The sequence below is a fragment of the Xiphophorus hellerii genome, chromosome 2, assembly GCF_003331165.1.
Source record: "Xiphophorus hellerii strain 12219 chromosome 2, Xiphophorus_hellerii-4.1, whole genome shotgun sequence".
In the NCBI taxonomy this organism is placed as follows: Eukaryota; Metazoa; Chordata; class Actinopteri; order Cyprinodontiformes; family Poeciliidae; genus Xiphophorus; species Xiphophorus hellerii.
Window position 1 is genome coordinate 19,042,167 of NC_045673.1, and position 18,486 is coordinate 19,060,652.

Genomic DNA, 18,486 nt, shown 5'->3' on the forward strand with positions numbered 1-18,486 from the left:
CCAGACTAATGAACTCTAATTACAGTCCTGAGCCTGAAGTAAACATGCATTATTACTTTAAGCTACTCTCAGTTTAAAATCAATTCCACACTTCTGACTTTGCTCTCTGCTGCCTTATTAGCGTAATTTCTTCCATTTTTAGCTTTGTTTAACACCTTCCAGTTTCATTTTGTCACTTGTAACCACAGAGTGAGTCAGGTGCAAATCTGATTGATATGAGTGGAGCAGGGCTGGGCAATGTGCATTAATTGTGCAATGTGCTGCATAATTAATGCACATAGTATAGATCTAAGCTGTAATTGGATACTAGCGCAGAGTATCGCTGGACGACATGGCTGAAAAAGTATCATGATACAGTAATTTCATATCATTTGATGTCGATAAATATTGATTAGTTTTCGTTTTAAATATCTGAAATACTGCTAAACTGGTGAAGTGACTTTCCCTATTTTATCCACTATTGAGCTGTTGTATCAGTTTACTATAAGACATCTGCAGTGGTTTTGAGGGAAACAGAACTTTTGACCACACAACAGCAAAAGTGTTTTTGCGTGCTAACTTGCCAAGTCTTTGTCACACTTGGAAAAACATCAATGTAAAGAGTAGAGCCCCTGCTTTCAAATAATATAGTGTTTGCAGTTGGTGACACAAACAGAATCGTTTATGGCGGAACTGAGTTTTCGTAAATTGGCTCATTCCTTTGCATGGACTCTTCCATCAAAAATATGCCACACATTCTCCATATGGCTGTGGTTGTGGTTGGGACAACTCTGCTTCTCAAACAGTAACAGTAACAGTAACAATGGAAATATACCCTAAGCCAAAATACTTAGCAATTTATAAAATGTTCTTCAAGTACTTTGAAAAATAAAAAGACACCCAGCTTTTTTCTAGCAATAAATTGTTTCTGGTATTTGGAAAACACGCTTTAGAATTTAAAGTTCATCTGAGAACATTTTTAAATAGATATATTCACATATTTTCATCATATTATCGGTTACAATAACATTACAGAGTATTGTTTTGACTGCAATAGTTTATTCCAAGTGTAATGATTTAAGGGATTGCATTCCAGTGATATGACATATTCAGCCATCTGGATGATGTGCAGCTGGTGTTGATGCTCCTACCTGATCACACAGAGCTGATAGCAATGTGTTGAGAGATGAGAATAAAGAGTGAGTAAAATGTGTTTTATATCTGATACAGAATTGGACTATAAAATCATTAATCAGATAATTGGGGCCTGCCATGCAAAGCAATGGCAGGAACCTATTGCTATTGTCGGAGAAAGTGTTTCTTTCTTCTTCTTTATTTTTCTTCCGTAACCGTTAATGCGGCTCGTACCGCTGGGTGCACACCTACAAATGAGGTATCAAAACGTGCAGAAAATTCACGCCATTCCAGCTATTACTTTTGGTGGGATTTGGGCTTAACGTGGCGACATAATTCGCAAAAAACTACGAAAAAACCCCCATTATAAGTCAATGGGAAAAATCCTAGAAATACCCTATTTTTGAGGATTTTCTGTGTCGTCACAAATTCACCTAGAAATGCCATTCAAATTTCATTTTGTAGATACGTCTGTGATCTCTTCGAAAGTGAAGACGGCTCGTCGATACCAGTTACGGTTTGTCCACAATTTGTCTCTAAGCGACCCAAAGTTTCTCATTTTTCCTAAAGTTAGAGTGCTTCTCTCGCTGATTAGAGTGAGAGATGAAGACAACTTTTTCAGCCCAAATCATTTTTGAAATCGCCATCACGCCCACAAATATCGCACGATTGGTATCAAAATCGGTCCTGACATTGATACGCCTGTCTGCTCCGGTAAAATGTTTTCGAAATTTATCTAGACCGTACGGTTTTCTGTCACGGTGCTTCAGAGCAAAGTCATGCGACAGGATTTTCTGAGGCTCTCAGGCTCTTTCACTAACACTTCACACCTTGGTGTGAAACTTATTTAACATAGCAACGGATCTCAAGAGGCTATTGGCTGCTGATTTGGACTACAAATACGCATCGCTGTAGTTCTATCTATCCTCAGTTGAAACAGATCAGGACTGAGAACTGGCCTTTAGAACTACGTGCTGCTATGGGCTGTATATAACTGATTTAACTCAGTAACTGTTACACATGGGATTAGTTTTGAACTTTAAAATGAAGCTTAACAAAAATTTCACAATAAAAGCCTTGAATATTTTTACATCATGTAATTGCTCTTTTTGGCTTTATTTGACTTTTTCATCCAAAGCACTGTTACACATGGTATTAGTTTGGCCCTTTGAAATGAAGCTTAACAAAAATTTCAAAATAAAAGCCTTGAATATTTTTACATCAGAAAATTGCTCTTTTGAGCTTTATATAACTGATTTAACCCAGCAATTGTTACACATGGGATTAGTGTGGCAATTTAAAATTAAGCTTGATGAAAATTTCAAAATAAAAGCCTTGAATATTTTTACATCAACTACTTGCGTTTTCAGCATTATATAACTGATTTAACCCAATGACTATTACACATGGGATTAAAATAGACTGTTTTGCATGAGCAGCAGATAGATCCTCTATTGCACATGTGTCAAACTCAAGGCCCGCGGGCCACATGTGGCCCGCTACGTCATTTTATGTGGCCCTCTCCCCCCTACCACCGTTTTACAGCCCCATTGATTGACTTAAAATAGGTTTTGAGCACGAATTGACTACAAACTACATATCCCATAATGCCTTCCGATTCTTACCAACCAACATTACGGCTTCTCGCCACTAGAGTGCAGCAGAGTCACCTCAAGCTGATTATTAATTTTCCCAGCGAATAAAACTGAAACATCGACAAGCTAACAAGCTAAAGAGCGAAGTCCCGTGATGTTTCAATCGAGGACTTTTACCGTCTACTGCCCCCTGATTTGATGCCACAGCTTCGACTCCATGCAGCTCCTGTGTTTTGTCCACGTTTGGAAGCACCTATCTGTGCGAACAGATGTTTTCAATAATGACTTTAAACAAGACCAAGCACAGATCGCGCATTACTGACGAAAACCTACACGCCGTTTTGCGGATTGCCACAGAATAGAACTAAAACCAGACATCGACGAACTGACCAGGGGAAAACGGTGCCAGACATCCGGCCAGAAAACATTGGTAAGCACAAACAAACTACATTGAAATAGAATGAATGTAAAACCAAAACTCAGTATACTGGAATATGCATATAGTTTATTGATTTTGCTTGTGTTTTGTTTATTTACAGAACACAATGAGGATGTGTGTGAGTTGGTGACAGGGTGAAGAGGGATCAGCGTTGTGTTCAAGGACAGGCAACGTCACCTAATTGTTTTGTTCTTATGTGAAATGCATGTTCGTTGTGTAATAAATAACGAAAAAGTTTTGTGAATGAAGTTGAGAGTTAATATCAAAACTTGTTTTTTATTATTTGTCTGCTTATCTTCAAAGCAGACAAAGAATAATTTTCCCAGCGAATAAAACTAAAACATCGACAAGCTAACGAGCTAAAGAGCGAAGTTTAGCTGAGCAGTTTAAAAATACTGAGCATATTTTTAAACTGCTCAGTTTAAAAATACTGTAATTTTTAAACTGAGCAGTAATTTTACATCCATGCAAACTCAAATGTAATATTTAAAACTTGAATACATAAAATCAGTTATTTAACAATATGAGGTGTTGTTTAAAAATAAAAAAGATAGCAATTTCTTTTTATTGCAGAGACATTAGATTCTTAAATTTATGGTATTCTTTAAATGTTGTAATTTTGGTTCATTGTAAACTTTACCTGTAAAAAGTTTGTAGAAATCTTTAACATAAGGTCAATATATATTTTTAAACTGTAATATGTTGTGTGTGTGCGTTATTGAAAATTTATATTTGTGACAATCATTAGGTAAATGCTAATGAACTGCCTTCCTGCAGTTTATGAGCATTGAACTGTTACTAAACAGTTCAATGCAAGGTTCATTAGCGTTAGCATTTTAGCTTCAATAAGCTATTAGCTATTTATTGTACTTTTTAGCAATGTTTAGTATACTGAATGGAGTAAATCAATTACAGAAAATATCCTAGTGATTTCCCACATACTGATGAAAGCAATGACGCTAACATTAGCGTTTCTGCTGATTTTAGCTGATATACTTACTTTATAATACTGAATGGTGCACGTCCGCCTCACTTAACGTTCTTGCGATTCTCCGCATGCCACTGATTACGTTGCGGCGTTCTTTAGCATCGATGCCGATTTGTAGCGTGACAACGCCGGGCCCAGACCCACGGGCGCGCCTTGGCAGGCCCCGGCTAAATTTCTTCCGAAATTTTCTAGTTTTGTAATATTGTTTAGTCTTTTTTTTCTAAATAATTCATGCTTATAAGTTTATGTTTGGGATTTCACTGTGTCCATTTGACTTCAGATTTAGTGTATTCAGTTGATTGTAAGAATATTTAATCAGACCTATCTTGAACCATACTTTGGGATCAGTGATAGGAACTGACTTGCTTCATAAACAAAACCATTGCGGTTAGTATTACTGGTTTGCTTTTCTCCATGAACATGTTTATGCATGTTTAGCATCTCTTCAGAGCATCTCAATTTTCTTTTTGTCTCCAAAGCATCGTTGTATTTAATGTTTACGTCTCAGTAGATTTAACTTCAATTTAAATTTGCACAATGCAAATCTACCTTTATATTTCTGTCAAAAGGCAGTCTCTTTTTGCTTTCATTCTCCTTTGTTTGGTTCTTTCTGAAATCTGTCTCTTCATTTGCCTTTTAGTGAGTTGTTTGTTTCAGCGTTTGACTGACAGAGCTTCAGTCTTAGTGACAAAAACAACAAAAAATGTAAATCAAAGGTGGATCAGTCACCGTAGAAATATGGAAATTATTCATTCACGAGAAAAGCTCCAAAAGGGAAACTGTTAGTGAGTTTACGTCAAGAAGGATTTCTGGGAAAGAATGCTGAGTCTTTGTTATTATTACAGAGAGACAGCTGGGGAACACATGCTACAAGGTCATAGGACCACATGAGGTTCTGTTTCGCTATGTGTTTAGTCTGTAAGGTTCGTGACAAGGTTTAAGTATTGAGACAACTGGGAAGTACATGTCTTGAATGTACAAGTCTGTTATTATCCAAAACATCATCTTAGGACTTTGACAAGGTTTTTCTTTCCCACAGCTTTGCTCTTGGCTCAACTTACTGCCAAAGATTGGTCACAGAGAGTACTACTTGATAAGTTAAGGTCAAATTGCATGACTGAACATCCCCACATTCACATGAAGTGGTGAAAGAAATAAACCTTTTGTCATCCCCCCCCCCAAATCACCCTCCCTTCGCATTCACAAAATAGTTTTTATCTTGATCAAATGTGAAAAACGTCTCTTTGTTGAATTGTCTTTTTTTCCCATCTACCTCTTGTTTCCAGTGACAACTGAAACTGTGCAAATAAAGTGTAAATGACAGCAAACCGCCCATAGCAACCTGTTTTACGAGCAGCTTAAAAGACGGAGTCAAATACCAAATTCCAGTGATGTGTACAGAAAAGCTATAGTTATGTGTTGAGAGAACTAAAAGATTAAAGTAATTATTTTCTATAGAGCAGCAAAATTGAGCTCTACGGTTTATATATTATGCATATCAGTTTTATTAAAAATTGCATGTATCAGATTAAAAAAGCATCAGATCAACATTGTCAGATCACCAACCCACCTCCTACAAACAAATAAAGATTAGAGACATTGTGTGAAGATTAATTATCATGCTGTGAAATAATATTTTTCCGGATGTAACGATCAAAAAAACATTGTTGGCATCAGAGAATACATATTTATTAAGCCCTGACAAACACTCTATTACTTCCTGTCCTTCAAAGGAGACGAGATGTTGTGGTTCCCTGACGTGAAAAATAATTATGGAGATGACATGGTGTTTGATAGCCATCTAATATTTCTGCTGTCTTTCATCATCACTTTGAAAATAATGTAAAATAAAACTATTGTTTTACATGAGTTAAAAGAAAGAAATGTCATGATTTCACAGTGATTCAATAAAATCACATCACAACCTTTATCTTAAAGTAAATTTTAAGGTTTACTATATAGTAAATTTACTATATAGTAAATTTGCGCAATACTCATGTTGCGCAAATCTAGTTCCCCTATCAAGAACTGGTTCTAAGTCCAGTTCACACAGGTTAAATTGATAAATTCAGTCACATTCATAATTCAGAAGATAAACATTTTGAACATGGGTCTCATATTTAATAAAATTTTGATGCTGCATAAGCACATCAGCCGAAAATCATTATTCACTTTAAAGACAAAATACGTGCTACAATTTCAGCTACTTTTACTCTACTAAAGTCAAAGTGCAAAGTGAGAATAATTATAATACATCAAACTGTGACTTAATTCTTCTATTTGTCACTGCTGTAGCTCCAAGCTCCCACTCTGTGTGTTAAGTTGAACTTTTACTGTTGGATCTTCAACTTTATCCACTTTTTCTGCACAAAGCAACATAAATTGATCTGTTTAAGAGACAATATATGTTTTGGATCTTTGTAGAGTGACTTCTGTAAATCTGATATGATATTTGCATAATGCCACTTATTCTTTGCCAGATCATCGATAATGACGACACCCAGTTCATGACCAACTGTCCTCCTGCGGTGACAGAGAGCACACCTCGCAGAAGAACCAGGATACAGGTCTTGTGGACTGCACCACCCAGTGGTACTGGGTGTGTTATTCTCAAGTAAGTTTTATTCTTATCTAATTATTCTCGTACCTTTATGTGCAGAGCTACAACGGATATTGAATGACTGTTTTTCATTAAATATCAGGGTTGCAATATCAAAAAACTATTGGATTTAGTATTTGCGTGTATATTAAGATAACAGCAGTTAAATGACTGACTTAAATTAGTGCAAAAAAACGTGTTTTAAATTTTTTACATAGTTCATGTTGTTTGCTTCTCCTTCAAATTTTTAAGTTGAGTTTGCTCTTTTGAAAAGAAAAAACATGTGTTGGGACTATTATTTCAACATCTTAATAAATGAAGTGCCCAGTTACCTTTGACCTTACAAGCAGGTGTTCCTGGCTAAAGTCAAGTCGGTGACTCCAGGTGTTGTTTTGGGTTTTTTTTGCCTAGAAGCACAGCATACCTTAGCTCTTGTAAAGCGATGATCTTCACAACACAGCTGAAGATGATGATTACTGGGTACAATTTATTGTTTAAAACAGGTGTGATTTTGAGAATCCGTGTTACTTTCAAAGAGTATGTGTCTCATCGTTAAAATGGGTGTGCAAACACTTTAAAATTTCAAATAAATCTTTACTTATAATAGTGTGGTCTTCATGTTTGAGGATTTAAATGGCTGTTCAGTACCTTATTATTTTGGAGCTCCATTGAAAGCAATGTTAGTGTCATTTTTCCCAGTGTTTTTTCACCATTGGTGATGGTCTGGGAATATTAATCAGATAAATGACATTATGCAGCTATTTAAAGGTTTATCCTGACAATTAAATTGCTCAGTCTAACTGGAAGTGTGCATATTGCCTGTCAGCTATTAGTAAGTGACATTTTGCTTTAATGAGAGTTGGATGGCTTACAGGGAGCTTTGCTTAGTGGGAGATATATTTTTTGGTTTCTTCCCTCTGTCTTTTATTCCTTCATTTTTTCTTTCCTTCCTTCATTAGGTCAAATTGTAGTATCAACAGGTAAGACAAACCCAAACATTCTTATCGATACTCAGAAGGGATAGTCTCTTCAGATTAGACAAACTTGAACCTCAGCAGTTACTCAGTTAAAGTGAAGTTTTAACGTTTTTGCTGTTTTGCACTTGACTGAAAGAAGATTCATAATATCACTTCATCTACTGAAATTTTTCACATGCCAACACGTTGGGATAAACCAGACACGAGTCTACCAAAAGTCACCAGTATTCCCTTTGGCTTACCTTAGTATATTTAGCCCATTATCTGAGTTGTTATTCAACAAATGATGGAAAGGCAGGGTTACCGTTTCACTTCAGAAACCGGACCACTCACTTCTGAACTTTTAGAGGATTTTACTCAGTTTAAGGAAAAAGAAAAAAAAAAAACTTAACGTAAACCAATTTAAAAATAAAGACAGTGTGTGGAAAAAGTTATTTATGTTGCCACGCAAAAACCAAATGGGTATTTTGGAACTGCATTCAATTTTGATTGAATACAGCAGACTTCATGACAGCCTCTGGACTGTTATGATAAACACATTTATTTCCAACATGTTTTGTTTCCAAAAGGAGCAGCAGGCTGTATTACCATTGAGTAAAAATTGGTTCGTTAGAAAAACAGAACAGAGCCAGAAGAGCGAAACGTAACAGCCCGGAGGGACTGAATTCATGCACATCAGCTGCAATTTGTGTTTCTGTAAATGTAATATTCTATGATAACAGAAATCACTTACTATTAATACATGATGAGATGTTATTCAAGCAATGTGCCAAAAAAATATAACAAATGTGCACTACATGGAGTGATAGCACTGCACATACCTTCAAGACATTTTTTGACAAATAAGAAATATAAATGATAAACAGGTAAACCTTGCAAAGAAAAAATGTTTCTCTCTTGTTCATTTCTGTCTCCTTTTCTGACTACCTGAAGGGAATAAACTCCCTGACATGCATCTTTTCCTCAACTAAGCGATAAGCTTTAACTTGCCCTTACCTCCACAGCACAAGCACAGCTGTTGCTTTTAATTTTTCTACTGCCGTTGTATGACAGATGGCATGTAGCCATCTCCAGTAATTGCTGGTTCAATAAATCTGACCCGGTGTTGTGGAACATCTGCTATTTCAAATTCACCTCATATTACTGTCACAATTGTCCAAGATAGAAATTTAGGATTACCTCATACAAACTCTTTGTATTATAAGTCTTAGTTTTACCTTGTTAGGCTATTTTTGTTTCTGTCTACAACACTATGTTAATAGGCCACATTGGAGTGAAAATGATTAGCCCTAGTTTAGATTTCTTCAGTTCTTCCTCTACAGTTGCACTTAAATGTTTCAGACCATTAAGCAAATTGTCAAATCAAATAAAGAGAACTGAATAAATACAAACTGCAAATTTAAATGCATGATTTCTTAAGGAAAACAAGCTATCAAATTCAAGCTGTGTGTAATCCAAAACACACAGATAATAGAAACTGTCTATGACAGGCTGCAAAGTCATTTTTAAGGCTTTAGGACTTCCATGATTCAGAATGAGAGGCATTATCTACAGGTGGAAAATAACAGAAAACAGATGGAACAGTGCTGAACTTTGCCAAGAATGACCAGCTCACCAAAATTACTGAAAAAATGCACTGGTTGATCCAGGAAATCAAAAAAGATCGCAGAACAACGTACAAAGCAGAAAAGGTTTCATTTGCCTCTCTTATGCTCAGCCTTCATGATTTAACAATAAGAAAGAAACTGTCCAAAAATTGCATCCATAGGAGAGTTTCAGGGTAGAAACTAAATGGCCAAGAATGTCTTTACCAAAGACTTTAGGGAAGATAATCTGTGAACTGACAAAGCAAAAGTAGAAGTTTTTGGGGACCATGTTAATACGTAAAGGTCTGAGGTTGCTTCAGGGCATGGTCAAATTGATGGATACATGAACTCTGCACTCTTTCAGAAAATTATGAAGGAGAATGTCACCAGTATTGAGCAAAAGGTCAAGAACACTTGAGTTGTATCCAAAGCACACCATTTTCACCTCTGAATAGATTAAGAAACAAAAAGGACAAAGATCAGACTTTAACCCAGAAGAAATTTCCTTTTAATTTTCATGAGGTCATGTTGATTTGGATAAATCAGAATTTTGAAAACTACATTTTTGTTTTTTTAGGTACATGTCTGATAATCCTAAACATGCAAGTAAGGGGGAAAAAAGCCATAATAAATATTAAAGTCAAGTACTTTTTTAAACACTTCAGTGCATGTGAAGGAAGACATTACTGATAATGAATCTGTTTGATTAAAACAATCAAAAATCAACTTTACTACACAAGACTAAATCTGACTTCTTTATGCAAACTGATGTCAACATCACTTAATTTAATAATCCTTAGAGCCAAACATTTCCTTCTTGTGTTTATGTTCAGTCTGTAATATGTTCAGTCTTGAGGATGTCAAACACTTATCTCCATGTTAACTGGAACTGGTTCCAACTCCAACTTCCTTAAATTGGTCTTTCAATATGTCTTTGTGCCCTTTTGGACTCTTAGTTTTTTTCTTCTCCCTCCGGGGGTTTAGATCTAATAACTTGAAAAAAAAATCGCTATCTCAAACCACCAGTAGAAGCTGTAATACCATAAAGACTGAAGCTTTTTTTCTCTCCTTTTTTTTCATTAAGATCGGCTTTACCAACATTTCAACAAATACAGTGGAGGAAAAGTAATTTCTGCTGTAAAATTTACTGTATGTGGATTTGCCAAGAATTACATAAGATGTTTTTTATTTCTCTCACTTTCAAAGTTTGCAGCTGGCAGCTAGTTTGTTTATTCTAACATAAAGACAAGAAACGGGGAAGCTCAGCCAGCTTTACTGTGCTGGGAATAATTACAGCTGATGTAAAGTGACGAAAAACAGTGGAACATAAAAATAAAAGGAGTCAGTTGTAAAGTGCTATAGTTTCCTTAGAAGTAAATGGTAATGGTAAATGGCTTGTACTTGTACATCACTCTCAGAGGACCTCAAAGTGCTTTACACTATATAGAAGTATTAGTTATAGTAGCATTATACTCACAGATTTGTTTAAATCAACTTTAAATCACTTCTAGGATAACATTTTTAAATTGTTGTATGCACAGCTGCTGAATCTTGTAACTCCTCTAGCGTAGTCACAGGTGTCCTGGAGTCCTCTCTCATTTGTCTCTTTCTTGCACCGTCACTCAGTTTGTGAGAACGCCTGACCTTAGAAGATTTACGCATGGGTCATATTGCTTCCATTTTATTCATTTCATTGCCTCAGAGATTTTCTGTTTCCATCCGTTCGCTTATACTTTTCAGTAACGTATTCTATGTTTTGTTTGTAGTGCTCTCCTAGTCTTCATGCTATAAGCCAAGAATACTGATTAATCAGTGAGCTGACCTCCCAGACACAGAAGTCTTTACATTACAATTGCTTGAGACACATTCATATGATCTCCATTCCACTCATTGTGAGATTACAAACAATTGACTAGACCTTTTTTTGAATTAGGTCATTCACTTTAAATGGGGCAAATATTTATACATTCATTTTATGTTACATATTTTTATTTAATTGACATTATTTTATACAAATCTGTTTTCAATTTGACAATATAAGGTCATTCTTTTTGTGAAAAAGTCAGATTTTGTTGCTCATGATTGATTTGTAAAAGCAAGAAAAAGGTAAAGTGTCTAGTGGAGTGAATACCTTTTATAGGTTCTGTAACTTTCCTCACTTTTTAATCGCAGTCTGTGTAAGCTGTAAACTGATGGTAAAAATAGCCACTGTCCAAAAAAATACTGTGAAACATCCTAGGAAAGTTTGTCAAACTGTTAATCAAGAAACTTTCATGTTTTCACAAGAAAGTTACTTTTAAGGCACAGTTAAAGTAAAAGAAAATATTTTTGTTGTTGTCACACACTTGTTATTCAGATTATTTCTGGACATTCACAGATCAGGCTGTACTGCTGTGGTTTGCCAGGCTTGTTAGTGCTGCTTCTTTAGAGACATTTTTCCTTCTAATTTACACATTGTGAGCTGAACCCTGGAGAGAGAAGTCACCTGTTACAAACACTGCTATCAGTTTCTTGGCAAGCAAGCCATGTCAGCATCTTTTAAATAGCACAGTCCATAATGCACCATCTTTGTTCGTCTCACTTGTTCCTGGCACTTGAACTAACAGCAACTTGAAGATGCAGTATACAACTTATCTTCTTGAGGCTGGTTGTGTACCGTCAGGACTGCCCTTCTCCTCCTCTGCTGGTCAAATTCTTGTCATTCATCTTGTTGAGCTGCCTAGAAATGTTGCCTCAGGCAGCAGGAAACAGCAGCTGTAAAACCTCCACAAAATGCTTGTCCCCCCCCCCTTTCATAACATATTTATCTTTTTAACTTACTTATCCTTCATATTTTTTTCTGTTAAGACATAATTTCCAAGAGAGTTAGGGGAAATTTAAATACTGTTAAAATATGAAGCTATGCTCCAGTCTGTTCAGTGATGGTTGGTGTACAGATGTTTATTTATTTATTTTTTTAATCTAGCAGGAATTGAGGACAAATAACATTGGATTTAAAATGTATGAAGGAAGAAACAGTTTGAACATCAGTAACAATCCAATGTTTTTAGAAAATTTTACAGTTGTTGAAATATACTCAAAATAATCTATAGTTACATGTTTATAAAAGTTATGAATTCAGAATAGTCTGCAGTAAAAATATTGCTTGAAGAAAAATATTTGTAAGGTTTTCAGGCAAGTAATTTGAGATATTAGATGTACCGTCCCTGGCCTAAATGACCATATCTAATATAGATTATAACATTTGAAATCCTAAAGTACATAGAATTTGGAGTAGAGCGAAAAGAACTGGTTTACATTTGAAAGTTTTGCTTCTATTAGAGCAGATAACATAAACAACTTGATTAAATATTCTCAAATTTTTGCAATAATGATGACTCACCCACCCAATTTCCTTCCTTTTCCTGTCTTGACGTCTTCATCCCATTTCATCTGACACATGCTATGATGAGTATTTTCAGCCCTAAGCTCTTTTATATTCCTGCCTTGTTTTGACTTTTATCTTTTGCAAGCATGAAGTTCTTGTTTAAGCAAGCCCCCCAGGCTGTGACAAAGTGCAGAGTGTGTACGAACATTAGACTGTGTGGGTATTTTTGTGTTTCCTACCTGAGGTGATAAAGGTCTTTCTTGTAGCTCTGATGAGTTTACCTCAAATCTGTGCTTTAATCTCAAGAAAGTCCTGAAAAGTCTTTTGGTGTCTAGAAAGTGTTTCCCACCCAGAGCTAAAATAGAGAGGGAGGGTGAGAGAAAAGCAAGTGTGTGTGAGTGAAAAGACTGTTTTTCCAATCTAGGTTTTGCTGTCCTGGTGATCGTTATCAGGTTTATACTTAGAATTCTCCATCTCTGCCCTACGGCTGTCTGTTCATCACATTTTCACCCCACATCGACCTCTAGTTAATTTTTCCCATCAGTATTCGGATGCTGTTACCGGGAGGAGGGGGAACACCCTTCGCCTGTCAGTGACAGCACAAGTCAAACTGTGAGACTCTGAAGTTGTTTGACAAGATGACTTCTCTGTCTTGTCACAGTCAGACGCAGTTTTTTATTGATCACACGACAGGATTATTTGGAGCATGTTCAGTTTTTAAGAACTACCACTCTTTTTATCCTTGAAGTTCCCTGAATAAAAACTAGAGGACATGAATTCAGACGCATATGAATTCACTTATTCTGCCGTGCTTCTTGCTTTCCTCTGCTGTGAAGAGTAATGACCTCTGAGTGTTGCTATCACTTTTAATATCAGGCACCAGTTAAAAAAAATATTTGTACTGTTCATGTCTAATTCATCTCCCTACACTGAGATGAGAAATTTGGTCAGAGAACAGTTTGATCTTATGCAGTAAAGGCTTCATCAAATAAAAGAAGAAGTGTGTTTCTTTTCTCATTATTTCCCGAGTTGCAACATGTAGTCTGGTTAGAGGTTGGTGACATTAGCATGGCTCTTTGACTGAAATAGCAGAGTGTATTCATTAAAGGTTATGTATTCTAACATTGACTAGGACTTTTCCTTAAGGAAATATGAGGAGTGAAAGCAAGGAGACTAGTAACGATAATGTGGCATGGCTGTTAAAAACAAATAGAAGATATCAATTTGTTGTAGAACAATACTCTAGTCACAAAATCTGGAAAGAAATGTCTAACAAAAGTAAATTTAAAACTCTGATGCATATAGTAATTTTACAGATGTTGAAGAAAAACACAAACTGACAAAATGTGTATGAAAACATTGCAGGTGAACACAAAAGATACTTAAGTTCATAGTTTAACTCTTATTTAAAGAATTAGGCTAAAACACCATGAATAAAGTTTTACATGAGGTTTTACCTATTTGTGCCTACAAGATGCAGTAACCGAGTTTTCTGCACACCTCTAATACAATTTGCCTTGTTTTACTAGCAGTGGCTGCTTACTGACAAAAAAAAACAAACAAACAAATTATTTAAAAACAGCCAAATTTTAACATAGATGTCTAGTGGAAAGGAGAGCTGGAGCTTGGGTACGTATAGATGCATCCTTCCGACTTGACTTAGTGAATAATACAAACTACCAGCATTTTTTTCTTTACCTATTAGAAAATTTGATAAAAAATGATCAGGCTCAGTAATAGTCATTATATTTCACTTTTGTTTTCCAATTTCATGCCCAAGTAGTCACCCCATGTTGCAGAGTCTACTGCACCATTCAGCCCACGTAAGATTTATAGAAGCAATATAACCGATAACTCCTACCTACAGTTGGCGCACCCTCCTCTGTCTTCATTGCCAGGATTGTTCAGCTCACTTTGAGGCAGTTTTATTTCTCTCTATTGTACGTGCAGCACACTACTTTTGTAAAAAGAAAAGTACAGCTATTTATTTATTTTCTCACTAGCGTAATATACAGTACTACTTGCTTACAGTATCAGTTTGGATTTTTCCTTATGTTCAAGTAATTTCAAGTTTTGATGGAACAATACTCTTAAACAGTTGAGGTTTGTTATAAGGATAGTATTTTTTATGTTTTTGGCTTATTCTTCCAGTCTTTCCTGAATTTTAGTTGTCTGTGTGTTTGTTACCTTACCAGAAAAGCATGATGACTTTTAGAACCATTTACTGGGCTATTTGATGGTTTTATTGGGATTGAAGAATTTGCAACAGACTGTATTATTTACTGCAAGAACATTTGGCAGGTTTGTTTGGAAAGTTTTGTAAGGGCATCCCACCTTTGTGCTCCTCTCATTATTTGTAACTCTTTGTTTTCAAAATATCAGTAGAAGAGGTAGAAAACAAAGCATGTGAGCTGTCTTTGTCCTCCATTCTAACGTTTTACAAAACAATGTAAAAGCATTGGTAAAAAACAATCAATTTTAGATGGGGCAGTTTAATTTTCAGTCGAGATTAACTCATCAGTTAAAGCCTGGTTTTGTCTACAACAATTGCACAGATCTATATTCTCTTCTTAATGTAACTCCTGGTCTTTTCTCCCTCTTCTTCATATCTGTGGGTATGATTTCTTCTGTTGCGACAGGATGATTGGCTGTGAGAATTGGAGAATGTGTTTTTCCTGTGAAAAAATGTGTACTCAGTGTCCATTATGAAACCTCAGGGAAGCCATTACCCTCCCGTCTTGAGGAGGATTTCATGGATCAGACATCGAAAAGAAACTCTAAAAAATCTCAATTTCATGCAGCTTTTGCACTCCTATGATCATCCAACTTTTCTCCATTTTCTTTTTCACCTTTATTCTTACTCTACATTTCTTCCAAACCTGTTCTCTGTGTCTGCAGGGCCAGTATTGTGCAGAAAAGAGTCATCTTTTTCCAGGATCAAGGTTCTCTCACCATTCGACTGTGTGAGAAAGGTAATGACAGCTGCCCATCTTCTCTTCCATTCTGTCTTTTGCAGCTCATTTTTGCAACCTAGACTTGTCATCGTGCAGCTATTGTAACCTTCTCCGAATGTAGAATTTTCCCTGTGTTCTGGTTCTGATAACCTCACACCTCCCTCATCATGTTTCAAAAACTACATGGGAGAAAATAGATGCATTTTCTCTATGAATATACAAAAAAATCCCTATTGACATGAAATTCGCATCAGATATTTGTAAGAACACTAGTAATCCTCACATTCAAAGCATCAAAACAAATTAATTCTTGAATTAAGTAATGGCTGTAATAACAAAATACATATAGTCTAAAAATATTAGCATTAGGTTAATTGGTCTCTCTCAACTTTTCTGCATTGGTGTGTGCATGGTTGCTTGTCCTGTGTGTCTATATATTGTCCTGTGATGAAATGATGTCCAGGGTGTACCCTGCCTCTTGCCCAGTAACTCCTTCAGATAGGGAACAGCCCCCATGCTGCCCAGCAAGAATAAGCAGCTAGAGACTAGACAACAGAGACATAAATATTTTTAAAACAAGGAATGTCACTAGTATGTTGTTTAGTATGTTGATGGATGGATGGATAGATGGATGGATTTTATAAGCTTTATTTGCTTTCCATTTGTAGTTGTGTACTAGGGATAACTGTCTTGCATCTTCAGATTATCATCAAGAATGTTTCATTAGATTTCTCCTGTCATCCATCTTTCAATGCCAGTAGCCCACATATAGCATGAAAACCAGTCTCTCTACATAAAGCACATGTACAGCTCTAGGGAAAGAAGAAAGTCAGCCAACATCTCTGCAGACCATACACATCCTGGACACAAACTGTTTAACCGTCCCACAGTCCTAACAGAACTCTCAGGAAGCATGAGGCGGACGTCACGGTCAAACTGTGAGATCACCAGGGCAATGTCTGAGGTTTTATATTGAAAAAGAATGCGTCACCATTTTTAAAATCTCTTAAAATCAGCACAACAGTCTGGTAAAATGGTACACTCACAGGGGTCTCTCCACTCAAACGCAAACATTCATTGTACAATGAAAGCCATATCTGGTTGAATGATTTTATCATGCTAAATCTCAGAGGAATCCTGTCTTCATAAAGCTTTTCGCTACACACTAAAATCTAATTTTCCATGCTATTACGCAAGTCAATCAAGCCACTCTGTTTCGATTTTCTGACATACGTTAGGTGCTTAAAGTTTGACTCGCCTTTCTGCAACTTAGATGTCAAGAGAAAATTTCCACTAAATAATTGGGTGATTCATAAATATTCAAACTATCGCCTTGACCTATCTTTCAGAAACTTTGGTCCAGTGCAAAATTAGAATATTTATGAGTCTGTGTGTCATTTCTTTTCTTTTCTTTTCCTGCTTGCTAGATTCTTACTGCCTCTTATTGCTATCAATCATGATTTAAATTTACCCAAGTAATTGTTTAGGATTGTACACCATAATAACTTTGAAATAGTTTTGTCTGAGTGGAGTTTTGTCTATTCAGTAGTCAGAAATCATGTAAATCAGTCAAAAGTCACTGAGTTTCCCTTTGAACATTTGTAAAAAGGGACAATATTATGTATTTTGCAGGGACTTTTGGTCTGACCATTCATGTGGACCAGATTAAACAATGCACTTTTTTCTTATTGTAGTAATTTCCTGACTTCTAGGTTTCAGCACATCCATCCATCCATTATCTTATGTTTCCTGGTTAAATATATGAGAATACACTACTAGAATAAAAGCTAACTCAGGAGGATTGTTTAATTTCCTCTGTAGTGTGATGGTTTTGGTGCTGACTGAACCCATCCTATTAAAAAAACTGCACTATTATTTAAACAACAGTCTATGTTCCTCCACTGAGAATCTATAGAGCTTAGGTTTTGTGTTGAAGTTGTTTATTTTACTTGCACTGAAGCTGAAAAGAATGAGGTCACAAATGATTCAAAACCTACTTACATGTTACCTTAATAAGTTGAAAAATATTAACATTTTTATCATGATATTATGTAGATGACCGGTCTGTGGAATTATTGTATTATTTGAGTATCTGTGATCTTTCACATCCCATCTCCCTGCAGAGCGTGTTCCCGGTGAAGTCACAGAGGTACCTGCAATCGAATGCTGTGCTTGTGGAACTGCTAAATATAGACTTACCTTCTATGGCAATTGGTCAGAAAAAGTACATCCAAAAGATTATCCAAGTGAGTAATTATAGCATTCTTAGCCCAACACTCACATACACTCTGTATCTGATTAGTTTTCAGCTATCAGTTTGTTCCTCACAGTGACTGGTATGAACTTTTCTTTTTCTTTTTGTTTTTGTTTTCCTGGACTTAAAAGGCAATTGAAATGGCTTGAAGAATCAGAATTTCCTTTGACATGATCCATTATGCATTATTCTAATGACATTCACTATTAGTTAGTCTCACATAAGAACTTTATTTTACTCAAGTCTCTATATTGCAAATTTTTTGCTCAGGTCCCTCTTGAAAATGAGATCTAGATCTCAATGGGGTTTACCTGATTAAATAAAAGAATATATATTCAACTGATTGATCTTATATAAAGCTTGAAAGAGTAAAAAAAAGAGACAAACTTGAAAGTAGGAAAGTTCTTTGGGAAAACAGTTCAATGATTAAGGTTTGCTTAGGTTAGTTGTTAAATTTGTATAATTTAAGGATGCCTATACCTTTAGGTATAGCTATGACTCTTTGGCTTGCCATATCAAAATCAGTCTTTTAGTCATAGATTGTTTTTTTTTTTTTCTTTTAGGTTTTTAAGTTACTGACAGAGGACCCAAGCTATTGTTTACCATCTTTCACA

At 35.8% G+C, this 18,486-nt stretch overlaps 1 protein-coding gene across 2 annotated transcripts in view; it reads left to right on the top strand.

Annotated features, from left to right (window-relative positions):
- LOC116734840 (spondin-1-like) overlaps positions 1 to 18,486 on the top strand; it is a 96,391-nt gene that overhangs the window by 21,199 nt on the left and 56,706 nt on the right. For both annotated transcript variants that reach the window (XM_032586371.1, XM_032586361.1), the window contains exons 3-5: positions 6,616 to 6,749; positions 15,563 to 15,636; positions 17,742 to 17,864. In XM_032586371.1, coding sequence (XP_032442262.1) covers positions 6,616 to 6,749; positions 15,563 to 15,636; positions 17,742 to 17,864 — 331 coding nt within the window. The remainder of the gene's footprint in view (positions 1 to 6,615; positions 6,750 to 15,562; positions 15,637 to 17,741; positions 17,865 to 18,486) is intronic.